At 35.6% G+C, this 27,718-nt stretch overlaps 1 protein-coding gene and 1 pseudogene across 2 annotated transcripts in view; one reads left to right on the forward strand and one right to left on the reverse strand.

Moving 5' to 3' along the window:
* AGPAT5 (1-acylglycerol-3-phosphate O-acyltransferase 5) overlaps positions 1 to 27,718 on the reverse strand; it is a 102,459-nt gene that overhangs the window by 23,364 nt on the left and 51,377 nt on the right. For both annotated transcript variants that reach the window (XM_077152986.1, XM_077152987.1), the window contains exon 5: positions 3,605 to 3,695. In XM_077152986.1, coding sequence (XP_077009101.1) covers positions 3,605 to 3,695 — 91 coding nt within the window. The remainder of the gene's footprint in view (positions 1 to 3,604; positions 3,696 to 27,718) is intronic.
* On the forward strand, positions 24,975 to 26,610 carry LOC143677236 (eukaryotic peptide chain release factor GTP-binding subunit ERF3A pseudogene; annotated as a pseudogene).

The raw sequence follows: 27,718 nt of genomic DNA on the forward strand, positions 1-27,718 counted from the left end.
TCTGGGATCTGTCCTGTAACTACTTGTTGAAGAGTGCTTTGAAAACTATTGCTTTTTTTATTTCTTTGCTTTGTATATATGTTATACTATACAATAAAAAAAGTTAAAAATAGAAGAAATTTTAAAAAAAGAAAAAGAGATACATATCTTGATCTTGTGTTAAGAGGTGGAATCCTAAATTTAAACATGACTACTGTTTCCCTGAATAAACAGTTTTTTCTTCTTCATGTTTTTTCCTGAACATACCAAACTAACAAGAATTACTGTTCTCAGGTGGCTGAGATGAAACTTGCATGTATTTCAGGAATTAACATTTTTGTATTCTTACTTGAAATCCCTAACTCTTTATGATAAGAAGTTATCACTGGTGATAAATTTAAAAGAAAAGTGTGCAACAATCAGCCTTTGAGAAGTGTAAGCTCTTGTGTACTTCTCAGCTCACCCCTGACTTTTTGCTTCCACTGTAAGGTTGTGTCAGAGGAAATGCTGACTAATTGGTCTTTAGGAATCTAGAGCAAGAAATTAGGGAAAGTGATTCTCTGGTTTGAATTCCTATCAACAAAGAATTGGCTAGAGAAGAAATGCAAATATGGGGAGAAAGCAACTGCTCACCATTGAACTTATGTTTACTGAGGACAGTTCATCAACAGTTAGAAAAAAAAGAGTAAAAGCTACATTTGTTACAGTCAGCTATATAGAACATTTAGAGAAGGAGTAATTTTAGAAAGCCACAGTTTTCTGGCACTGTAAGACGTCACCCCATGAAAAAACAAACAATTTTTACAATGATTTTTATATCATTGCTATCTAAAATATAGAAAACTGAAAAAAGAGCTCACTGATCAAAACCAAACTGCACTACAGAAGTTTTCTAAAACTAATATATTAATATGAAATGCAACTCTTATAAGTGAAGGATATAAAATGCAACATTCTCTTATTCCATTTGGGCATGAAACTTTTTTTTTTTTTTTGCAAAAGATCTTATGAGGTCTACTGTAGAACATGATTTGGAAGAATGGAATTAAGACTATGATTTCTTAAATAAAACATAGCGAACGACCGATTAAAATAAATAAATATTGTTTATTTCCACTCAACTACAGAATGAGTCCAGACTACCAAACCCTCATGATCAAGATCTGTCCCAGCTTAACACACTGGATCCCCACAACTCCTCTACCATTTACCTGTTGCTCCAAACCTACTACATTTCTTTGGTTACTTCACATGTCCCATTCAACCACAACTCTATGTCCTTGATATTGTTGTTTCTTATACTTTTGAATTCCCTTCTCTTTTGCCATACATGTGGCCCCTAATTCTACATTTCAAATGTTACCTCTTCATTGAAGTCACCTAGTTCCTAATTCTCCTTTCTCTGAAACCCCATAGCACGTGATCTATGCTTTCTTTATCCATTTTATACATAAGTTCTCTACTGTCTCATGGGCAGGATGTATATATGTCTACTTCATGATAAATGTTTCTTAAATGAATGTGCTTACAAGATATAAGGCTGGTTTGCCCTTTACCAAGTACCCCCAAATGTTTATGATTTGATAGTTCTTATGTCAAATAGTGAGTCCTTCTATTTTATCCTTTAGTATCAACTAAAACTTTTTGCAATTATCAATAGTTTTACCAGTAGGAGTTCCTTTACTGCACTTTTTAAGTTAGTAATAATGTCTTACCAAATACATATGATACACCAGGCTTTCTATAAACATTGTCACTGCATCCTCACAAAAGCCTTATGAAGTAGGTATTATGAACCCTAGTTTACAAATGAGGAAACAGACTCAAAGAAATAAAGTAACTAGTCTAAAGTTATATAACTAACATATGCAAGGGCTAAAATCCACCTAACACTAAATGTTAGCACAAAACTCATAGTTGGGGCAGGCCACGGTGGCTCAGCAGGCAGAGTTCTCGCCTACCATGCCGGAGACCCGGGTTCTTTGCCTGCCTATGCAAAAAAAAAAAAAAAAAAAAAAACCACGTCATAGTTGATAAGCACTATAAGGAAAAGTTGAAAAGAAATTTGAAGAGAGAGGACCAGCTCTATTTCAGCTGGTACTGCCACTCCAAGAAAAGCACAACCTATGTTGGTGAAGTAAAAACTGGAGTTTCCAGCACCAGACAAGTTCCCACCTAAATACAGTAGAAAAGAGAGGAGCCATCTCTTTCGGTCCTGCCCCAAGTACAATTGTGAGCAAAAAAAGCAGTTGCTACCGTTTGAAGCAACCAAGTTCTTGGGTGGTTTCTTACATAGTAATATAGAGTTGAAACAAGAAGCAATAAAATTTAAAAGTATGGCAGAAATTGTGGAACTAGAAAGAGAGAAACTCTAGATTTTGCTAATTTATTAAATGATTAATTATATATAAGGTAAGAGTTTTGGATGACCTCTAAGTTTTGGATTGAATTGATATAGTTACCAAGACAGGAAACAAAAGCATATGGGTGGAAGATAAATTCAATCTACAACATAGTGAGTCTGAGATATGCCTTTGGGCCTGTCAAAAGAAGCTTTCTACTGGGCAACTACATATAGAGGTCTAGAGCTAGACAGAGAGATATGAATGGGAGAAACCTTTTTGGGTATGATCAGCAGTCAAATAAATGGTAGTTGAAGCCAAGGATTTAGAGGAAGACTGCAAGGAAAAACATAAAGGGAAAAGAGTAAAAGACCAAACTCAGACATTGGGAACAACATATGAAACATTTATTTAAGAAAGAAAGAGAAGTCTAAAAAGGAGATTATCAGAGAAAGAGAGTGGGACATCATCAGTGTGATGAGTCATCAATGTGGGTCTTCCTTCAGAGTGAGCTAATAAAAGGACAAATCCCACTTGCTTAGAACTCTGGACAAACCAGAGAAGCAATTCACAAATACTCAAAGAGATTTCTGCCCTGGACCTACCCTCTCCATCACCGTCCATTCAGTTTGGGAGTTGGACAGAGGTGGCATGACTGGGTCCCTCTCTCTGAGGATACAAACTGTAGAGTCACTAACAGCAGGAAGTCAGAACTCCACACATATTCAGGCACGGGGACCCAAGACCACAGAGACCCAGGGCATTCCCATTATTGGAGATACTGACAGCTTCCATGTTTCATTATCTTCGAGTAATATTCTCCAATAGAAACTTCAAATATCATTTAATTTAAACCTTACACCAGTTTTGGAATATACATGAGGTATCTATCTTTTAAAGGATGAGGAAATTGAAGCTCAGAAAGATTAAACAACTTGTACTCATATAAATATCAGGGCTTGAATCACAATCTAAGTCTGTAAATCTATAGAACAGAAACTATTTCTATCATATTAACTCACATTATAGAAAAATGTTCCTTCTACATAATCATGTACATAGATTTTAACTAAACCAGAGCACAGGAATATATACAGTGGCAGATACCTGAATCTAATCTCTAAAATATATAATATGTATATGCATTAACTCGAAGAAACGTCACTTACCAAGAGAAAATACATATATACACTCAAGGAACTGTTGCAAAACATATCTATTTTCTCCAGAAAGAAAAACAAAAAATATATATTTTTTTCAAATATAGTCAAATTTTCACTTGCCTTCTTGAGCAGCAAATGCTTGACTAGCTGAAATGACTTTTGTTAGTTCCGGATTATACCTTGTTCCCTCTGGAAAAATCACAAGAAACATCTGTGGGACATAAAGAAAATTTGGTTTGATTTGTGTATGCTGCTTTATTGTTGTTGCTAATTTGCCAGTACTAAGAGAGTATTTCCTACAGTGGAAAAAAATGCATATTTATTTACATATAACCATTTCAAACAGAGCAACCAAAATGCAAATGTTCAATTAAATCTGAATATAACATAACAATATTTAAAATGCAGTTTCACTGGTAGGGCAGTCATTAAGAATCTAGCAACATTTCTAATTACTAATGCTTATGTTCACTAATTCAAAATGTGGCCTTGAGATGCTGACTTGTACAAAGCCTCAATTCACAAAACAGCCTTTTCCCCTAATATCCTGTAAAACAACATTTTTGAAAGTTGCAAACTATAGAAATCAGTGCCTTTAAGTATTAGTATTAAAAGTATCATATAAAACATCTAAATTTCTATAATATAAAAGGCAATAAAGTGTTCACATTTAAAAGATTCACATAGTATTCCATTTTTTAGAGATCCCCTTAATGCATTTAAATGATTCAATTCATAAGCAGCCTCATATTTGCTAATAAATTGAAGTAATATACTTGCAAATATAGGAAAATATCAAGCTGGATATTTACTAAATAGTCAATTAATCTATGCTTTTATATTTATCTGCCTGCAAAAGGAAAAACATACATAGTAAAACTATATAGTGAAAAGCTCCTAATTTAAGAACCAAAGTAACAAAAAGTACATTAATATTTTAATATGCTAGCTAAAAGACAAAAATAAATCATTTATGCCAAAAAATATTTTCAAATATAGGCAAGGTAAACAAGCAAAGGGATTGAAGGAGTCAATGGGATAAAATAATGTTCATTTTATCCATCCTCACCAGATCCCAGAAAATAACTGGTTTTAATCTATTGTGGACCCCAGAAAAACCATGTCTTTTAATCCTCATTCAGTATTGCCGGGTAGAAGCTTTTTGATTATTCCCATGGAGATGTGACCCATCCACTTGTGGGTGGTAACTTTATTTTACATTTGAGCATTTGTTCATTACTGCATAAAAACTGCCCAGAACTTAGTGGCTTAAGACAACCATAATCATTTGTTATCTCTCAATTTCGGTGAGTCAGAAATTCAGGTGTGGCTTTGCAAGGTGGTTCTGGCTTGGGATCTCTCAGGACGTTGCAGTCATGTGAGGGCTTGATGGGAGGAGGGTTTGCTTCCTGGGTGGTTCACTGGCATCATGGAGGTTTTGATGATAGTCGTGGGAGGCCTTACTTCTTCATGTGGCCTCTCCACAAGGCTACCTGAGTGTCCTTATGGCATGGAGGCTGGCTGTTCCCACAGTCAGCATTTCAAGAGATAAGACCTAATCAGTAATGCCCTCTGCGATCTAGCTCTGAAGTCACCTACTATCACCTGCGCACTATCCTACTGATCATATAGTTTAGCTGTGATTCAGTGTGTGTGTGGATTACACAAGGGCCTAAATAATAGGAAATGAAGATCATTGGGTGCCATCTGGAAGGCTGGTTTTCACAATCCAAATTATAATTTCCTCTCACAATATCTGCAACAATTTTTAAGCACTTTGTATAGGAAACGAAAACACTAATATCTGATTTTTTAATATTGGTCCAATTTCATTTTCAATTATTCCTGACACACCAGTGTATATAATACTCCCAGTTGTAGTTCACTCTTTTTTAGCTTATAAATAAAATTTTTCACTACAAAGAGTAACAAAAATCACATCTTTTTAAATGGAGTTCTAGTGGTGGGAAGGTTTTTAAAGACATTTATTTTTGAGCTCTGGTAGTTGGTCTTTCAAGAAATCTGTCCATTCATCTAATTTACTGAATGAGAAAAGTTGCACTTACTATCTTTTTACTATCTATAGCAATCTCACTTCTCTCATTCCTGCTTTGGTTATTTGTGGGTTTACAGAACAATCATGCATCAAATATAGAACTTTCATACACCATACCTTTTTTTTTTTTTTGCATGTGCAGGCACCAGGAATCAAACCTGGGTCTCCAGCATGGCAGGCCAGAATTCTGCCACTGAGCCACTGTCACACTACCCTGTACACCACACTTTTATTAACACCTTCCATTGGTGTGGTACATTTGTTTCCATTAACAAAAGCACATTTTCATCATGGAACTATTAACACTATAGTCCACGGTTTAACTTAGGATTCACCATGTAGTGCGGGTCCATGGCTTATTTTATAATTATTATTCTATCATCATATAAACAATCTAATTCTTTTTTGACCACACTCAGATACATATTTCAGTGCTGCTAATTATGTTCACAATGTTGTTATACCATCACCATCATCCATTACCAAAAGTTTTCGTGAGTGATAACTTTTGATTAGATGGTTTTCATGGAGATGTCTCCACCCATTCACGGTGGGGTTGCTTACTGGGGCCCTTTAAGAGGGAACCGTTTTGGAGAGCCCATGCAGCCAGAGACCTTTGGAAATGAAGAAGGAAAACATCTCCAGGTGAGCTTCATAAAACAAGAAGCTGGAAGAGAAAGCTGGCAGACTTCTCTAGGTGCCCTTCCAGGTGAGAGAAAAACCCCAAATTTCATTGACCTTTCCTTAGTGAAGGTAACCTCTAGTTGATGCCTTAGTTGGGACATTTTCATGGCCTTGGAACCGTAAACTTGTAACTTAATAAATTTCCCTTCTTAGAACATCTGCCTACACATTTGGTATAGAAACATTTCCCTTATATGATTAATCTAGGATTACAAAACTCCCTCTTAATAAGGGTTAATGAGAGCTTGAAATTTTTTATTAGACAAACTTTAATATTTTTCAAAGTTTCATCTGAAAAACTGGTATAACGGGATCTCTAATTCTATATCTTTGGCTTCCATGCAAAGATGTACGTTTTTATGGATTGATATAAATAGTCCAGAACCCAATTATCTTTGCTTAACTTAGAAATTAATAGAGTATGTTATGTATCTTAATATTTGATAATTAAGGTTAGCCAGAGCTATCAAGTAAATGTAGAAAAGCAGGTAAAATTGAGAAGGAAAAAAAATCAATGAATTCCTCATTAAATTCCAGCATTTAAAAGAAAAAAAATGAAAATATTAAAATTAGTTTCAAGCCCCACAAATTCAATATGAGAATACATTTTAAATGAGTAAAGTTTGTATTTAAAGCTATGAAATAAATAACTGATGGTTATTATCAAGTATTATCAAGTTATAGGGTATTAAGTCTAGCAAAATTCCAATATAAAAAATACATACAAAAATCAACTTATTATCTAGATGCTATCAACAGAATTAAAAACTAAAATTAAAAAAATAATGTCATCCACAATAGCATCAAAAAAATCTGAAACTCTTAGGGATAAATTTCACTAAAGATATATAAGATTTACGCACTGAAAACTATAATACATTGCTGAGAAAGATTAAAGAAGGCTTAAATAAAGATATAGACTGTGTTCATAGAACCAAAGATTCAAATATTACTAAGATATCAGTTTTTCCCAGATTGATCTATAGATTCAACACAACCCAAATTAAAAGCTCAGCAGGTTTTATTTGTAGAAACTGACAAGCTGACTCTAGAAAATTTATGTGGAAATGTAAAGAACCTACTATAGCCAAATCAACTTTGAGAAAGAAGAACAGTTAAAAGGCTTAATGACTCCAGAGATTTCAAGACGTATAATAAAACTATAATAATCAAGACTCAATATGACACTGGCATAAGGATACACTACATATACAGATGAACAGAACAGAAAAAAAAGGCTCAGAAATAGACCTGTATATATGTAGTCAATTTACTTTAAACACAGGTGCCAAAGCAATTTAATAGGGGAGAAAGATAACCATTTCAACGAATGCATATCCATATACAAAAAACATGAAACTCAACCATACACAAAATTAATTTAAAATGGATCACAGATCTAAATGTAAATGCTAAATGGCCAGAAGAAAACTTAAACGAAAATCTTAGTAACTTTGGCTTTTGTAAAGACTTCTTAGGTAGGGTGCAAAAACCGTAAGAGAAAAATAAACAAACCACAATTAATAAATTTAAAACGTGTTTTCAAAAGGCATTGCTATGAACATGAAAAGGCAACTCATAGGCTGGAAAAAAATATTTACAAAAATATCTGCCAAAGAATTTGAGTCAAAAACATATTGAAAGTATGTCTGTGGATATTTCTCAATAAAAATATTTTAAAAAATTTGTACCTCAATAATATTAAAACCTACTGAAAGAACTAATTAAAATATGGGCAAAAGATTTGCACAGACTTCATCAAAGAAGATATACAAATGACAGATAAACATATGAAAACTGTCCATCCTTACTGTGGGGGAATGCTTATTAAAATCACAGTGAGAGGGCAGGCTACGGTGGCTCAGCAGGCAGAGTTCTCACCTGCCATGCCAGAGACCCGGGTTCAACTCCTGATGCCTGCCCATACAAAAATAAATAAATAAATAAATAAATAAATAAAACCACAGTGAGGGGTACACAGGTGGTTCAGTGGTAGGATGCTCGTTTGCCATGCAGAAAACCCGGGTTTGATTCTTGCCCCATGCATCCCAGAAAAAAAAAAAAAAAAAAAAAACCCACAGTGAGACACTACTACATACACACTATAAAATCTCTAAATTTAAAAGAACTGACCACAAAGCACTTGTGAAGATGTGGACAACTAGAACTCTCACAAACTGCTTGTGGGAATGAAAAACTATACAAACACTTGGAGTTTCTTAAAAATTAAGCTTACATCTATCATATGACCCAGACATGGCAATCCTTGGTATTTACTCAAGAGAAATGAAAGCATACGCCTATGCAAAGTCTTATATAGGAATAATTCTTAAGAGTTATATTTTTAATAGCCCCAAAACAGAAACAACCAAAATGCCTAAAACAGGTGAATATAATGCCACTTGACTTAGCAGTAAAGAGTAGCAAACAATTGATACATACAACATGGGTGAACCTCAAAATTATTATGCTAAATGGCAGAAGCCAGACCCACAAACCCAACTACCTAAAAGGGAACAAACTATGATTTCATTTATATAAAATTCTGGAAAATACAAAATACTCTATAATGAATCTATCCCTTGGGGATATCCCTTGGGATAGATTCAGATGGACTGTAAAGAGCACAAGGAAGCTTTTGGAGGTGATGGATATGTTCATAATCTTGATTATGCTGATGATTTCATGAGTGTACATATATGTCAAAATTCATTAAATTCTATACTTCAACACTCTGCAGTTTATTTTATATCAATTATACTTTATGATGCTGTTTTAAAACAAAAGAATGAAAGGGAACCACCAGATAAAGGATATATTATGTGTTAGACAGGGTTCTCTAGAGAAACTGAATCAACAGGAGAGATTTTTAAATATGAGATTTATAAAGTTGTCTCATGCAACCATGGGAATGGAAAAGTCCAAAATCCATCAGGGTATGAAGCTGGCGGATCCAAAGAAGAGTCTGGACAAACTCCACAGTACAGGCTTGCTGGCTTAAAAAGCAGTGAGAGTCTCTCTTTTTCCTTAAAAGCCCTCAACTGACTAGAGTATCTCGTTGCATGCATGGAGGTGGGTGGGGGTGGGCACACCTCAGTTGATTGCAGATGTAATCAGCCACAAATGCAATCAAATAACTGATAATTTAATACACCAGCCTTCCGTTTATCAACCAGCCATGAAATATCCTTGCACCAATGGTCAGGCTAGTGCTTGCATGACCAGACAACCAGGCACAATCACTTGGCCAAACTGACACCAGAACCTAAATACCACATATTGTACACTAAAACTCTGAAGTGGATGAGATATTGGAGGAATTAAGATAAAAATATTGCACCTAAATTATGGAAATGGACAAAGAATATAAAATATAATAAACAAGACAAATTATGCAGTTTCTAGGCTTGGAAGGAGTATGGATTTTTCTTTCTGAATGCAGTAAGTATCCATGAAAAGCTTTAAGCAAAGAAATGGGGCAAGTCTGTGTGTGGGTGTTTAAATAAATCTCATCTACAAGTTAATGTTAGAATAACAAAATGTAACCAGTGAGCCAAATACTGAGCAAGCGAAGAGGGGCAAGAAACAAAACAAAAAAAGTATATAAAATGAAGATGTAACAGATATAAATGCAGATAAAACAAATATGTTCCCACAAAAGCTAAGCAATAAAACAAGGAAAATTTGCATTCATAAGTCCTTGAATTTATAAAACTAGATTCTATGTCGATTTCTAATATCACTAAGTATAGAGAGCAATAATAACATCAACAGATACCTTGAAGATTAACATCCCCTCTTGATGTTAACGATGCTTTAATTCACTAGCATTTGAAACTTTTAGGGGAAAAACAATCCTCTGTTCCTTATTCCTAACATAATTTACATCAACATGAGTATTAGACAAAATACAGGCATAATAAGTGTAATTGAAATAGGATTTGTATTTTTTTAAGACAGAACTCCACAAGAGTACATGTATAAGAGAAGTTGCATAAATGAAAAACAAAACAAAACAAAAAACACTCTTGTTTTTGCATGCGTCATATCCAGATATGCCTCTCAGATCCCGGTTTTCTTAGACATCAACCTTCTCAGGTCTCCTATCAACACTTAAACTAAAGGACTCTATACTATTCCATATAATTCTTCATCTTAACCAATTTTCCCTCTTTTCCTACCCTCTCAAATTTCTCCATTTTCTTCTCTTGATTTCAAGTACATCAGTCTCCTTATCTTCCTCCTATCTCACTGCCTGTTCTTTCTTAGACTCCTTTGCTCAAGCTCTAAATGCTTCAGTACATCAGGAGTTTATCTTTTTCTCTACACCAAAATGCACATTCTCTCTCTCTCTGAAGTCATTTAGTCTTGTGTCTTTGAATACTATAAGACTCCATAATTTATAATATACCTTTAGTCCTGACCTCTCTCTTGTGCTCTAGATTGCTTATACAATATATAATATATATATTATTCCATTTGAATATATATTCCAATATATATTCCATTTGAATTTCTTACAGGCAACTCAAATACATCAAAATGTATTTCTTAATGCCCACATGTTTCCCATTCCTCCTTGAGCTGGTCTGAAACTATTGTGTATCCCAGAAAAGACATGTTCTCTAATCCTGATTTAATATTGTAGGGGGGATCTTTTCAGTTAAGTTGTTTCCACAGAGATGTGACCCATTCAAGTGTGGGTGGAGCCTTTTGATTAGGTGGTTTCTATGGAGATGTGTCTCCACCCACTCAAGGTGGGATTGCTTACTGGGGTCCTTTAAGAGAGAATCATTTTAGAAAAAGCTCAGAGCCAAGATAAAAAGAGTCATTTGGAGGTAAAATGGAAAAAAAATACTTCCAGAGCTGTTTGAAACCAGAAGCCAAACAGCAGATGCCAACTACATGCCTTCCCAGATTGGCCTTTCTTGAGTCAAGGTATCTTTTCCTGGATGCCTTTAGTTTAGACATTTTTTATGGCCATTGAACTGTAAATTTGTAACTTAATAAATCCCCTTTATAAAAGTCAACCCATTTCTGGTAGATTGCATTTCTGGCAGTATTAACAAACTATAGTACTTCCCCATACCTCTTTCCATTTCAATAAATGGTAATACCACTCATATAAATTACTCAAGTAAAAAAACTAAGAGCCATCATCAGTCCCTCTCTTAATATTATCCTGCATCAGCAAGTTGTGATACTACCAGTGACTTTACATCTAACTCAGAATAAAGTCCAAATCCAAACTTACACCAAGGTCTATGAGATCCTATGTGAGCTGGTTTTCAATTCCCTCTCGAACTTCAGACCTTACTGCTCTCTCATTCACACTAGTCTTTCAGTTCTTCATTCCTGAGGATCTAGATCTTCACTATAGCTGATTTATTCTTGTGATTAAGGCAATACTTTAATATTAAAGAAGGATTCCATAACACATCTAGTTAATGTAGCACCACCTTGTCTGAATGTGAGTCCTCTCTATTTCATTAATGAGTGACTTTCTTCCTAACAGTTATTAACATCTAAGGTTCTCATTTGTTTTTCAATGTCTACCTCCTACTAAAACGTAAGCTTCATGAACTCAGGTATTTATCTCATTCACGACCACCTCTAATGCTTTAAGATGATACTGGCAAATTGCCACTCAGTTAAATATATCCTAAATCAATGAATTCTATCTTGTTTGGTGTCATGCTTTTCAAAAAGCAACATGTCTTATAATAATAAAATATATATATATAAATATATATATTATATATAGAATAAATATAAATATATAATAAAAATAAAATAATAAAAATGAGAATATCCAAACTATAAAAAGACATTCTAAAAACATTTATTGAATGGGCACTATGTTAGGCATTATTGTAGGTGCTGAAAGATGAATAAAAAACCATCACAACCAGCAGCTGAGGAGAGGGGGAAGTGGAGAGTGACTGGTAATAGGTACAGGCTTCCTTTAGGAGGTGATAAAAATGCTCTAGAAATAGGTAATGCCAATGGCTGCAAAATATTGTGAATATATTTAAAAGGAATGAAATCCTGATGCATGCGACAATATGGATGAAACTTGAGAACAGTATGCTGAATGAATAAGCCAGACACAAAGGAAAAAATCATGATCTCACTGTTATGAGCTAATTATAATAAACAAACTCAGAGTTAGAACCTAGAATACAGGTTACCAGGGTATGGGTTGGGGGAAGAGAATACGGAGACGATGTTTAATTTGCATAGAATTTCTGTTTTGGTTGACTGTAAAGTTTTAGAAAAGGATCTTGGTGCTTGTGGGTAGAAAATAGGGAGCTGATGCTTAATTTGTACATAATTTCTATTTAGGTTGATTGTAAACATTTCTAAATGGATGGTGGTGATGGTAGCATATTATTGTGAGTGTAATTAATAGCACTGAATTATATATGTGAATATGTTTGAAAGGGGAAGTTTTGGGTCATATATGTTACTAAAAGGAAAGCTGAAGAAAAAACACGGGACTATATAACACACTGAACCCCTGTTGTGGACAATGGACTGGGGTTAATAGTACAAGAATGTTCTTTCATGAATTATAACAAATATACGGCACTAGTACTGGATTTTAATAATAGGGTGGTATATGAGAAAAAGTACACCAAATGTAAATTATGGACTAGTGTTAATAACACTATTGTACAGTATCAACAATAGGGGTAGGTATATGGGAACACTATATTTTTTTATATAACTTTTCTGTAAACCTACAAATTCTCCAATTAAAAAATACATATTACTATGGGTGGGCCATGGTGGCTCAGCAAACAGAGTTATCACCTGCTGCGCTGGTTCGAAAGGATGTACACCCCCTAGAAAAGCCATGTTTTAATCTAAATCCCATTTCATGAAGGCAGAATAATCCCTATTCAATACTGTAAACTTGAGACTGTAATCAGATCATCTCCCTGGAGACGTGATTTAATCAAGAGTGGTTGTTAAACTGGATTAGGTGACGACATGTCTCCACCCATTTGGGTGGGTCTTGATAAGTTTCTGGAGTCCTATAAAAGAGGAAACATTTTGGAGAATGAAGGAGATTCGGAGAGAGCAGAGAATGCTGCAGCACCATGAAGCAGCGAGCCCACAAGCCAGCAACCTTTGGAGATGAAGAAGGAAAACACCTCCCGGGGAGCTTCATGAAACCGGAAGCCAGGAAAGAAAGCTAGTAGATGATGCCATGTTCGCCATGGGCCCTTCAAGATGAGAGAGAAGCCCTAACTGTGTTCGCCATGTGCCTTTTCACTTGAGAGAGAAACCCTGAACTTCATCGCCCTTCTTGAACCAAAGTATCTTTCCCTGGATGGATACATTTGATTGGATATTTCTATAGACTTGTTGTAATTGGGACATTATCTCGGCCTTAGAACTATAAACTAGCAATTTATTAAATTCCTCTTTTTAAAAGCCATTCTGTTTCTGGTGTATTGCATTCCGGAAGCTAGGAAACTAGAACACCTGCTATGCCAGAGATCTGGGTTTGATTCCTGGTGCCTATCCATGAAAAAAAAACAAAAAACATATTACTGAAAAACAACAATAACAACAACAACATTATGCTAAATGAAAGAAACCAGACACAAGGCATTATATATTGTATAATTCCATTTATATAAAATACAAATATAAATAAATCTAAAGACAGAAGTAGATTAGTGGTTGAAAATGTCCCAATTAAAGCAAGTTTATTAAAATGTCCAAATTAAGGCACTAACAACAGGCTACTTTCATTCAAGAAAGGCCAAAGAAGTTCAGGGTTTCTCTCTCAATTGGAAAGGCACATGGCAAAGTCCGCTAATTTTCTCTTCAGGCTTCTTGCTTCATGAAGCTCCCCTGGGGGTGAATTCCTTCTTCCCTATTTCCAAAGGCCACATTCTGGCTCTCTCACTTTCTCCAAAATATTTCCTCTTTTAAAGGATTCCAGTAAACTAATCAAGACCCACCTGGAATGGGTGGAGTCATGACTCCTAATCAAAGGCTAATATCCACAATTGGGTGTGTCACACCTCCATGGAGATAATCTAATCAAGAGTCCAATCTACAGTGCTGAATAGGGATTAAAATAAACGGCTGCCTCTGTAAAATGGATCAGGATTAAAACATGGCATTTCTAGGCACAGTGGTTATGTATGGCTGGTAAAGGACAGAGGGATTGAGAAATAATTGCTAAGGGGTCTCTCTTGAAGTAATGAAAATGTTCTAAAATTGATTGTGGTGATGAACATAAATTCTATGAATAAACTAAAGGCCAATAACTGTACACTTTGGAAGGACTATATGGTATGCAAATATACCTCAATAAACTACTTTATAAAAAGATAAAGAACCCATTGATTTGTACTTTAAAATGGTATGTAAATTATATCTTAATTTTTAAAAACCAAAAAGTAAATACCCCAAACCATCACTATCCTTGCCTTCCAGAAAGCTGGAAGTAGGGTTGCAAACTTATAAGAAACTAATTATTATACAGCATAAATTACAGTAAAATACAGTTTGGCAAGCATATTATGAATATTGAAAAAATGAATCAACAATAAATAATACTATTTTATGGCCATTACTCCCTAAAGTAGACAATCTTCTGAAGGAATCAAATTTAGCAAGAATGTAACTAGTGGAAGAGTATTGTACAGTGGTTAAATGTAGAATCTGAACACCTAGCATCAATCCTAGCTTCTCCACTGACAGGCCCTGAGATCTACAGTAGATTCCTTATTCTCTCTGTGCCTTAAGCTACCTCATCTATAAAATGAAGAGTACAGTGATACTTAAGACTTCATCGAGGTATGAAGATAAAAGATGATAATACACATAATCTACTTAACATTTTGCTTAGGGCAAAATAATACTGCAATTTGCTGTTGTTTCTATTAAACCAGATCAACTTTAGAAACTTGAGTTCTCAAAATTTCTAAATACTGAGAAGTAGAGAAAGAAGAGCAATATGACATGAGTAGTAGTTAATCATCCTAATCTAAATGATCTGTCTCCCTCATGATCAGTTTTGTGCATTCCATTCTCAGGAGCAATTAATTCTAAAGGTGAAACTCCTGGTTCTAGAGGACACATGCAGAGTGAAGATTTTTAAATAAAAAAATCTCCTTCAGATGTTCCCACCTGGTAACATCCCTGCTATTGTTTTCACACACAATAAAAACAGCTATATTTTTTAGTTTTCATGGAAATGGAGATGGTGGCACAGACGAAGGGGAAAGATTAAAATGGACTATTAGGGCAAACAAAGAGTTACTATAGGCCACTCTGATAATTCTGGACCCTCCTCTCAATTAAGGATAATTAAATAAAATCTCTGCCCAAGGGCAGGGAAGAAATAAGAACTATAAAAAAAATTACGAACAACAAATTTTGTAGAAGATTTTTGCGAATGTACATATAGATCTCCTGTTCCTCTGAATTTTCATTTTGAAAGAACCAAAGAGATTCTATTCTCTTTTATGATGACCTTCACCTAAAAAAAATCTATATTCAAGATGCACTACACCATTTTAAGCATAGATACTTCCTGTAACAGGAAATTAGCTAGCCATTTCACCTTAGAAGTCTATTAAAAAAGAAAAGGGCCATTTGAGGTTTCTAAATGTATTCCAAATTGCAACCAACTATTGAATTTAAGATTTTCTATTAAAAATAACCTCTTCTCCATTCCTTATTAAATTCACTTACTTTTTAACTGAGTCTCAGTTTCTCATCCAAAAATGAAGACTCAGAGTTGTTATAAGGACTTAACGAAATACTAGAAAACATCAAGCACTGTGTTGCAGGTTCTTAATACATAGTAAGTTTCTTTCCTCTATGGTTTTTAAAAGTGTATTTAGTTTACTAAATGGTTTTCAAAGCAGGTATAACTATTTAGAAATAATATCTTAGATCCTAACAAACTCTGATTAGCTATACATAGTTTTCTACAATAATAATCAGAAATACTCAACTCAAAAACTGCAAAAATGTGGTAGGACACAAAACAATCTCTTACCTCAAAGAGTTTATTATTTAACTATGGAAGCGCTATTTGTATGATCAGAAAACAATTATAAAATCACACACAAACATACATTAAGGGTGGTAGGCAGAATAATAGCCTACCAAAGATGTCCACATCCTAATACCTGGAACCTGTAATTGTTATGTTACATGGCAAGGGAATTAAGACTACCAATGATCAATTTTAAGATCACTGGATTATCCTAGACTATTCAGATGGGCCCAAAGTAACCACAATCCTTAAATACGGAGGACACAGGTAGAAGAATCAGAACCAGTGAGATGGCATCATGAGAAAGACGGACTGGCCTAGACACTGACGACTGAAGAGGGAAGGGAGACACAAGTTAATGAATGTAGGCAGCATCTAGAAGCTGGAAAAAAATCAAGGCAACAGATTTTCCCCCAGAGCAACATACAGAAGGAACTTCACCCTGCTAACCCCTTACTTTTGGTTCAATGATACCCATTTGGATTTGTGACCTCTAGAACTGTTAAGGTAATAAATTTAGGCTGTGTTAAGCCACTAAATTTGTGGTAATTTGTCAGCAGAATTAGGTAACAAATACAACAAGCATAAATTTCAAACATGTTCTTTAATCCATATTAAGTGGTTATTAGTATTTCCATTTGTCCTTGCACCAACTCTGAGTCTTCATTTTTGGATGAGAAACTGAGACTAAGTTAAAAAGTAAATGAATTTAATTAAAGTTTAGAGAGATGAAAAGCTTTGTACAAAGAAACAAAGTATAAAGACATGGCTGGGATTTAAACTTAAGTCTGATTTTGAAGCCAATATTTTTACCCACAATGCTGTCTCCCATTTGAAAAGAATCTCAAGTCAAAGTTGGAAAAAAAGCAAAGCATAAATCTCCATATTTTTGCCATAAATTTACTAGCACAATACATGATCAACCAAGCAAGCAAAAAAGAAAAAACTAACCAAAAACCCAGTTATTTTGTTATAAGTATTTTCCGTTTGCATCGACAGCATACAAGTAAGTATCATACAAAAATACTCCAATAATAATTATGGAGAAGATATATTTCTTAGTAATTTATAATACAGATACATTTTTTATACAAAATTCTGCAATCTGTCAATTAACACTAGTGCTGAATGAAAAGAACTGCTATAATTATGAAATAGATTCCTATGAGGAATTTTTGAAATTGACTTGATAAACATATTTTACCTTGCCAATTAACTTTTTAGGAACAAAGAGTATAATTAAGAATCTAAGAAATATATATTAAACTAACAAGAGCTGAGAAAAAAGAATCAGAGGACTACTTTTGGAAGAGGTGGAAAAGGTTGGAAAGAGATCAATCAGAGGCATAGTACAGAAAAATTGACATTAAGAAAAAATATCAAAACATCTCCCATCTTAAACACAAGGTAACGATGAATGCTACAGGAAGTTGAAATGTGTGATGGAAATTATGCAATGACAAAACCCAAACCCAGCACAAACTGGGAATAGCCTGACTCTATCCTCCCCCACAAAAGCCTAGCCTCACTCCCCTACCCCCCACAAAAGTTTATCTATTTCCAGGTATAAAAATAGTACAATTTACCTCAACCTCTACTATCATACACATGATGTCCAGCTTTCAACAAAATCCTATAAAGCATAAAAAGGGAAAGATAAAACAGTCTGAAGAGACAAAGCAATCAAAAGAACCAAACTCAGATATGAAGTTGGAATTACCAGATAGGAAAGTAAAACAACAGCAGGAGATATATTAAAGGCTTTAGTGGAAAAGGTGGACAAACTTCATGATGAGATAGATATTTTCAGTACAGACATGGAAACTAAGAGAGAATAAAAGGGAAATGCTAGGAATGAATATATAGCAACAGAGACGAAGAATGTAGACTCAACAAAGACAAGGAAAGAATCAGCAAACTTGAAGATAGGTCAATAAAAATTATCCCAAAATATTCTAACACAAAAAGAGGGGAAAATAGCAGAAAAAAGAATCCAAAAGCCACAGCACAGTACAAACAGCCTAAAACACAAGGAAATGGAGAAAAGGGTAGGAGTAATATTTAAAGAAATAACACCAAGATCTTTTTCCAAAATTGACAAAAAACACCCAACCACAGATCCAAGAAACTCAAAGAAGACAAACTGGGAAAATGTCCTTTCCCTTTCCCCATTAAATCACACTCACACATAGCATATTCAAAGTGCTACAAACAAAAAACAAGGAGAAACTCATGATGGCAGTCAGAGGAAAAAAAATACATAGCATATAGAACTGGGTTTCTGAATGGCCACTGCCCAAATAGACCTAAAGAGTGGGAGGAGGATAAAAGGAGGAGGAGTTATATCAGAGAAGATAGGATTAAACAAATGAGTATAACTACTGAATCATTACACTGATAATTATTCTTAGCACCAGTGTCTTATTAGAGCAGCTGGAAGGAAACACCTGAAATGGTGGAACTGTAATACATACCATATTTGACATTTGCTCTAAAACTCCTTGTTTTAAAACAGCTTTGAAATAAAGGCCGAGACAGTAATAAGCTAGGAATGCCTAGAGTATACAATGATAGTTACTAAATGTACAAATTAAAAAATGTTTTTGCATGAGGAAGAACAAAGGAATGTCAATATTGCAGAACACTGAAAACAGATGGTAATTAATATTTTAAAACTTCAACTTCTGTGTGAGACTAAAGCAAAAAATATTTGGTACAAAATTTATATTTTGACTAGTGCATTTCCTAATATAACTTATATCACCAGGTTAATTGAAGTACATATAAGTACACCGAACCTTGAATAGGGTACAAGATTTTGTAGGTTTGTCCAGTGTGATGCCCCGATAAATCCCAGAGTGATTTGAACAGTGAATAAAGAAGAATTTGTGAATTTCTCAATTTCCCGTGAGGGAATAGCGAAAAAGCAGGAAAATTCAACTCCCCCATTTGGAGAAGGTCTGATGCTCTCGCAAGCAATGGGGACAACCAAATCAATATGCTGAGCCCTCAATCTTGGGGTTTCTTCATATGAAACTTATCCCCGCAAAGGATAGGCTAAGCCTACTTAAAATTAGGCCTAAGAGCCACCCCCAGAGAACCGCTTCTGTTGTTCATATGTGGCCTATCTCTCAGCCAACATGGCAAGCAAACTCACTGCCCTCCCCCCTCTCTACGTGGGACATGACTCCCAGGGGTGTAACCCTCCCTGGCAATGTGGGACAGAAATCCTAGAATGAGCTGGGACTCAGCATCAAGGGATCAAGAAAATCTTCTTGGTAGAAGAGAGAAATGAGACAAAATAAAGTGTCATTGGCTGAAAGATTTCAAACAGAGTCGAGAGGTTATCCTGGAGGTTATTCTTACGCATTATATAGATATCCCCTTCTTAGTTTAAGGTATATTAGAGAGGCTAGAGGAAAGTGCCTCAAACTGTAGAGCTGTGTTCCAGTAGCCATGTTTCTTGAAGACGAATGTATAATGATATAGCTTTCACAATGTGACTACGTAATTATGAAAACCTCGTGTTTGATGCTCCTTTCATCTACAGTATAGGCAGATAAGTAAAAAATATGGATTAAAAATAAATAAATAATAGGGGGAGCAAATGTTAAAACAAATTGAGTAGACTGAAATACTAGTGATTAATGAAAGGGAGGAGTAAGGGGTATAGTATGTATGAGTTTTCTCTTTTCTCTTTTTATTTCTTTTCCTGGAGTGATGCAAATGTTCTAAAAATGATCTTGCTAATGAATATACTACTACGTGATGACATCATGAGCCGCTGATCGTACACCACGTATGGAATGTTTGTAAGTTAAGAATGTTTGTGTTTGCATGTTGTTTTGGCTTGTCAATTAAATATAAAAAGAATGTACTTTGAAATTTCTTTCTTTTTTGTATTCATATTTCATAACAAAAATGTTAAAAAAACAACAACAAAAACAACTGGCTTTCTCAATCTCAGCACTGTTGATATTCCGTAAGGGATAATTCTTTGTCCAGTGCAGTGTAATGTTTTGCAGCATTCCTAGTCACTACCAATTAGACACCAGTAGCAACTCTCTCCACACTCTACAGTTGTGACAAAAAATTGCCAAACATCCCTTGGAAGGCAAAATCATCCCTGGCTTGAGAACATTTAAGTAGAGAAACAAAGATAAAAATTATAATAGACTTCTTATGACAAACCATACAAATCAGAAGACAATATACTGGCAACAAGAAAAGATGTCATTTAAAAAAAAAAACTGTCAACTCAGAATTCTGTACTCACCAAAAATATCTTCCCCAAATAAAGGAGAAGTAAGCATTTCTAAATGAAACCAAGATAATTCAGTGAAAGCAGAGCTGTACTACAAAACATAAGAAATTATTATTTTTCTTATGTAATATAGGTCTTGTGGTTATATAGGAAAATATCTTTTTTCTTAGGAGATAAAGTATTTAGGGATAAAGTGACATGATGCTTTCAACTCACTTTAAAATGGTTTTGGAAAAAATAATTATAGATAGATATGGCACTATTAAGTACTATTGAATCTAGGTGATATATATTTTCATATTCATTACATACTCAAAAATTTTCCTCATAAAAAATATAACAACAACAAAGTAAATGTATTTTACAAATTAGACATAATTTAAAAGTATATTCTAGAATGCAGGAGAGAAGAAAATATCCAGACCATCACACAGGAAGGCAGAAAAGTGGGAAATACAAAAGACTATGACTTTAAAAAAGATAAAATTGAGGTCTAAAAATTTAATCAAAATCCCAGAGGAGAGGGAAAAGAAAATGAGAAGAAACAGTTATTTTTTCTTCTCCTAACCTTGCCCTGGAATCTTCAGTGATTCAGAATACCATAAAACAAAACAAAATAAACAAATGCCCATTTCCTTTCACAAGCTGCCAGTGAATGTGTAATGGTTATGGTGGTTCTCAAGTAAGGCAATTTTACCCCCTACAGGACATTTGGCATGTTTAGAGATATTTTTGGTCGTTACAGCTGGGGAGAGAGTACCATTGGCATTTAGTGGGTAGAGGCCAGGAACGATGTTAAACATCTTACAATGCAGAAGATAGCCCCTCACAACAAAAATTATCTGGCCCCAAATGTCAGTAGGACCACTGTTAAGAACCTTGATCTAGGAGAATGGAACGACAAACTTATCTCTAGTCACTGGATCTTGAAAAAGCACATGTGGCTCAAAGGTACATCAGGAAAGCTATAGTGTCTTCTGCTTCAAACAAGATCTGATTTGGCAGTTAACAGGCCCCAAAAGCTTTATTTCAGCACCAAAAACTTTATTTCTTATATTGAGCAATTTTCCACTCCAACTGAAGAAAAATAAATCACACAAGAAACAATCTTTGAAGAGACAAAGGTTGAGAATGTTCCAGAAGTGATCAAAGAAATCAACAGATTTAAGAAGTCCAAGAAATTTCCAAGTTGCATAAACAAAAAGAACTCCACACCTAGATATCTCATATCAAAACTGAGGAATACCATCTGTGCCAGTTTGGTATTGCCAAACATCTGTTTGTACCCCAGAAAAGCCAAGTTTTTTAATTCCTCATTCTATATTGCTGGGAGGGAGCTTTTTGATTGTGTTCATGGAAATGTGATCCACCCTATTGTAGGTGGTAACTTTTGATTAGATGGTTTCCATGGAAATGTATCTCTACCCACTCAAGGTGAGACTGCTTATTGGAGCCCTTTAAGAGGGAATCATTTCAGAAAAAGCTTTAGAACCACATAGCCAGAGACTCTTGGAGATGAAGAAGGAAAACGCCCCCAGAGGAGTTTCATGAAAAAGAAGCCTAGAGAGAAAACCAGCAGATAACGCCAACGTTCACCATGTGCCTTTCCAGCTGTGTGAGAAACCTTGAATGTCATAGCCTTCTTGAACCAAAGTATCTTTCTCTGGATGCCTTAGATTGGACATTTCACAGCCTAGCCTTAATTTGGACATTTTCATAGCCTTGGAACTATAAATTTGCAACTTAATGAATTTCCCTTTTGAAAAGCCGTTCTGTTTCTGGTATATCGCATTCTGGCAACTTTCAAACTAGAGCACCATGGAAAAAGACAAAATCTTCTTAAAAGTAAGGAAAAAGAACAATTAACCTTGAAAAGAAGAACAGTCTAAAAGGAATTTTTCTAATGAAGGCCAGAAGGCAGTAGAATGTTATTGTCAATAGAAGGAAAGAAATACTGCCAGTGTGAAAGTCTATACCCAACTATTAAGTAATCCGTAAAGCTAGTTACTGGTGTAGGAATAAAGTAAATTAATCTACATTTATTTTGTCTTTATGACATTCTCTAATAAGGTAAACAGTTGTTCAAATGCCAAGTGCAACATCACTTTGTGACAGCAGTATTCTTTCTTTGTAAATTACACGTGGGGATTCTCAATAAGTGAGTTTGCATCACCTCCACCCCCCACAGCTCAGTAACCACATATAGCCCGTGCATCTATTCTGAGCCCTACCATGCCTTAGCCTCTTAAGACAACTGTCTTAGTTTCCCAGCTGCAGTCCAAATATTGCAAAATGGGCGGGCTTAAACAACGGAAATCTATTGGCTCAGAGTTTTGATGCTAGGAAAGGTCCAGAATCAAGGCATCAGCAAAGCAATGCTTTCTCCCAGAAAACTGGTATTCTGGGGCTGGCTGCAGATGACACTTGGTTACTTGGCTTTTTCACTACATGGCAATGCACATGGTAGCATCTTCTCCTTTCTCTTTTGGGTTCCATGTACTTCAAACTTCTTCCCTATGGCTTTCTCTCTTTAGCTATGCCAGTTTGAGGCTGTTGTGCACCCAGGAAATCCATGTTATTTTTCCCATTCCAATCTTTTAGGGGCAGCTTTATTGTAGGGTGGGATCTTCTTTATTAAGTTGTTTCAATGGAGATGTGACCCACAAATTATTGTAGGTAGGACCTTTTGATTAGGTGTTTTTCATGGAGATATGCCCCATTCAAGGTGGGTCTTAAGCTATTTACTGGAGTCCTTTAACAGGGACCCATTTTGGAAAAAGCTTCAGGGCTAACACAGAGATATTCAGAAATGCAGAAAGAAAACAACCCAGGAAAGCTGTTTGAAAACAGAAGCCAAAGGACCAGCCGAAATCAGTCCTATGTCTTCCCAGCTGAAAGAGATGTTCCAGACCAATCAGCCTTTCTTGAGCAAAGGTATCTTTCCCTGGATGCCTTAGCTTGGACGCTTTCATAGCTTTAGAACTGTAAACCTGAAACCTAAAAAGTTCCCTTTATATATTTCTGATATATTACACTTCCAGTGGCATTAACAGACTAAAATAATAGCCTTCTCTATATGGCCTCCAGTAACAGGAGTAAGACCCATCCTGTGTTTTGTTTTGCTCCACATATACATGTCAATACTGTCTTACCTGTACTGTTAAGTCTTAAAATTGGGTAGACTACAATGTTAGTGGTAAGGGGGAGGGGTAAGGGATATAGGAGGGGGTTTTTCTTTTTTCTTTTTCTAGAGTAGTGCAAATGTTCTAGAAATTATTGTGGTGGTGAGTACACACTCATGTAACGATATTGTGAACCACTGATTCTATACTTTGAATGGACTGTATGGTATGTAGAGCTATCTCAATAAAATTAAATAATAATAAAAAAAAGACCCATCCTGATTCCAATGTCTGCACCTTAACTAAAGATAGTATCCCCAAAGGGTCTGTTACAGTATGTTCACACCCACAGGAATGGTTTAAGGTTGATATATTTTCTGGGGTACATAATCCATCTACCACAAATGTCATCAATGGCCACATAAATTAACCATATAACAGAGAGTTCTTAACTTACCATGACTGAACACAGGGACTAAGCAATCCCTGTAAGAGACTCTGTTAGAGTGGGGTTATACAATGGTCAGCTTCCTCCTTTATTCTGTGTATGACTAACATACCACCCTCGATCTATTCTTTATAAATATCTAACATTCAATACTCACTTTTCATGTTAACATTTTCTTTCTTTTCTAGTCAAATCAATTATCAAAGCATCTTTAATTAAGATTCTAAAAGTTAAGAGATTCATTTACTATTAAAAAGAAAGCAAACTTAAGTGTTAAAAAATCTTCAAAGAGGCAACCCATGCTACAAGAATCTTTCCTCAAATAGAAAAAACAAGTGACAATAGAGGAAATCAATAAGTCTAGGAGGTAGAGCTAAGCAGCTGAAAAGGGATACAAACAATGACAGACATAATATATATTGGTATGTGTTAAATACATTAAATGGCAATAAGTATGCTAGTGCTTTATAATTTTATTTCATATAAAACTAAAGGCAAGTCCCCGCTGCCATGACACCAGGATGTGTCACTACCCCCAGCCCTTCTGCCTCTCCACATTCGCTCGCTGGGTCAGAGCAGCCTGCTCCTCCCCTGCCGCCCCACATCCATTTCCCTTCCTCTCTTCACCACACACTGGGCACCCGACGCCTGGGACCAGGCGGACAGGGAAGCTCCTGGGCAGGACCCATGTGGTGGAGGCAGCAGAAGACCAGAATGAGCCCCACAGTGGGGCTTGCAGCCGGCGCCCTTGGTGCCCAACGTCCGCACCGCAGGGTCCAGCCCAGCCACCGCCAGCCCCACCCACCACCAACAACCGGGCACCAGAGGCCCTTCAGCTGTGGAACCTTCTCAGAAGGAACAGTCATTGTTTTATGAAGGTTCAAATTCAGCTGTTAGCATGAAACTTTCAAAGCCTGCTGCAGAAAACGAAGAGACAGAAATGTCTCCAGAAGAATATGGGAGCACAAGAAGAAATAAGTGAAGCAGAGCCAGGATACAGTTCCCAGGGAGACAGAAAGCCCCTAGACTAAAATGCCCAAGAAATGATGGAGGAAGAAGAGGAAATACCAAAACCTAAATCTGTAGTGGCACCGGCAAGTGTTTCTAAAAAAGAACACATAAATGTATTCATTGGGCATGTAGATGCTGGTAAGTCAACCACTGGAGGACAAATAACATATATGACTGGAATGGTTGACAAAAAGGACACTTGAGAAATATGAAAGAGAAGCTAAAGAAAAAAAACAGAGAAACTATGTATTTGTCTTGAGTCCTAGACACAAATAAGGAAGAACAAGATAAGGGTAAAACAGTAGGAGAGGTCGGGCTTATTTTGAAACAAAAAAGCAGCATTTTACAATTCTAGATGCCCTTGGTCATGAGTTTTGTCCCAAACATGATTGCTGGTGCTTCTCAAGCTAATCTGGCTGCACTGGTAATCTCTGCCAGGAAGGAGGAGTTTGAAACTGGATTTGAAAAAGGATGAGAGACAAGAGAACATGCAATGTTAGCAAAGACAGCAGGTGTAAAGCATTTAATTATGCTTATTAATAAGATGGATGATCCAACAGTGAATTGGAACAATGAGAAACAGGTGGAGAAATAGGAGGAATGTAAAGAGAAACTAGTGCCATTTTTTAAATTGGCTTCAATCCCAAAAAGGACAAACACTTTATGCCCTGCTCAGGACTGATGGGAGCAAATCTTAAGAGCAAGTCAGATTTCTGTATTTGGTATAGTGGACTGCCATTTATTCCACATCTGGACAATTTGCCAAACTACAGTAGATCAGTTGATGGACTAATCAGGCTGCCAATTGTGGACAAGTACACAGTTATGGGTACTGAGGTCCTGGGAAAGCTGGAATCAAGATCTATTTGTAAAGGCCAGCAGGTGCTGATGATGCCAAAAAGCACAATGTGGAATTTCTTGGAATCCTTTCTGATGATGTGGAAACTGATTCTGTAGCTCCAGGTGAAAATCTCAAAATCAGACTGAAGGGAACTGAAGAAGAGATCCTTCGAGGATTCATATTCATACCTTGTGATCCTAATAATCTTTGTCATTCTGGATATACATTTGATGCCCAGAGAATGATTATTGAGCACAAATTCATCATCTGCCAGGTTAAAGCATGGTGTTGCATATTCATACTTATATGCAGGAAGTTGAAATAACCACCTTAATCTGTTTGGGAGACCAAAAATTGGGTGAAAAAGTAAGCCCTTGTTTTGTGAAACAACACCAAGTGTGCATGGCTCATTTAAGGACAACAGGAACCATCTACCTTGAAATCTTTAAAAACCCCTCGGATGGGTCATTTTACCTTAAGATATAAGGGTAAGACCATGGGGATTGGAAAAGTTCTGAAATTGGTTCTAGAGAAAGACTAAGCATTTTCTTGATGACCCTGCACAACACAGTGGAGAAAACAGACTGCAAAAGCCTACTTCACATCCCCTTCTCTTATTTTCTGCCCACTGACAAACCTCTCCCCAAAGAGAAAACTCAAAGCAAAAGTCCACATTATGTCAGCTTTCTTATATATGCCACGCCATTGTTGAAATTTTCCCAGGTATTTTTTTTTCTTCCCCTCTCAAACTCTGCTTTCTTGGAGAGATTTGGCAATGCTTTGTAAGTGATGTGGACCTAACTGCCTACAATAATGGAAATCTACAGGAATTATTTTTTCATTATTTTCCATTTTCCCCTTAGACATATTTAAGCTTTTTCTCCCCCAGGCATACCATTCCGAGTGTATGAGTGTGTGTGCATATTGTAAAACCACAACTACCATGTTAATAAAATATTTAATTTGAAATCCTTAAAAAAATAATAATAATAAAGCTAGAGACTCTGAGGCTAAAGTAATTTGCTATAGATATACAGTCAGGAAGTCAGGGAGTAGCAAAATTAAGATTTACACTCCAGTGCTTGACTCTAAACTACGTATTACATTGACTATAGGGTCCTAGTCACAAACCAAATTTAAAAAGAATGATTCCACTAACTAGGATTGCCTTCAAAGCTGCACAGTACTGATCTGTGCATGTGTGAAAGAAAACTTCCCAAGACCAATGAAATAATTAATACAAAGAAATAAGCAGAACAAATCAATGAGATCACACTGGCTTAAAACTAAGTTCCTATTTCTACTACAGTAGAAAGACTTTGTGACATACAGGACATCAAATAAAATCCTCACACAGGTATTGTCTTAGTGGCACTAACCCTCAAGTTAGTTACAGGCCCACCTGAATAAAGCTTAAAAGAAACCATGAAGATAATCTCTCTAAGTAATTTAACTATGAATCAGAAGAAAATCCAAGAAAACTGCTTCCTAAATGAACAAAAAAAAAATTAAACTACCCCCAATATAAAATCCATAATGTTTAGCATCCAATCAAAGAAACAGGCAGGAAAATATCACCCATACTGAGGAGTAGAAGCATTCAATTTGTGAAAGGATATTAGCAAAATGGAATATTAGAACATTTAAAATACCTAGTTCTTAATGAAAAATTAAAAGTCATCCAATAAGAAACAAGAAAGTTTGGCTTTCTTCTTGAAGAAAGCAACCAATATAAAATGTACCTGAAGATGCCCAGATATTGGACTTACTAGACA

Source organism: Tamandua tetradactyla, chromosome 3 (genome assembly GCF_023851605.1).
Source record: "Tamandua tetradactyla isolate mTamTet1 chromosome 3, mTamTet1.pri, whole genome shotgun sequence".
Taxonomy (NCBI): domain Eukaryota; kingdom Metazoa; phylum Chordata; class Mammalia; order Pilosa; family Myrmecophagidae; genus Tamandua; species Tamandua tetradactyla.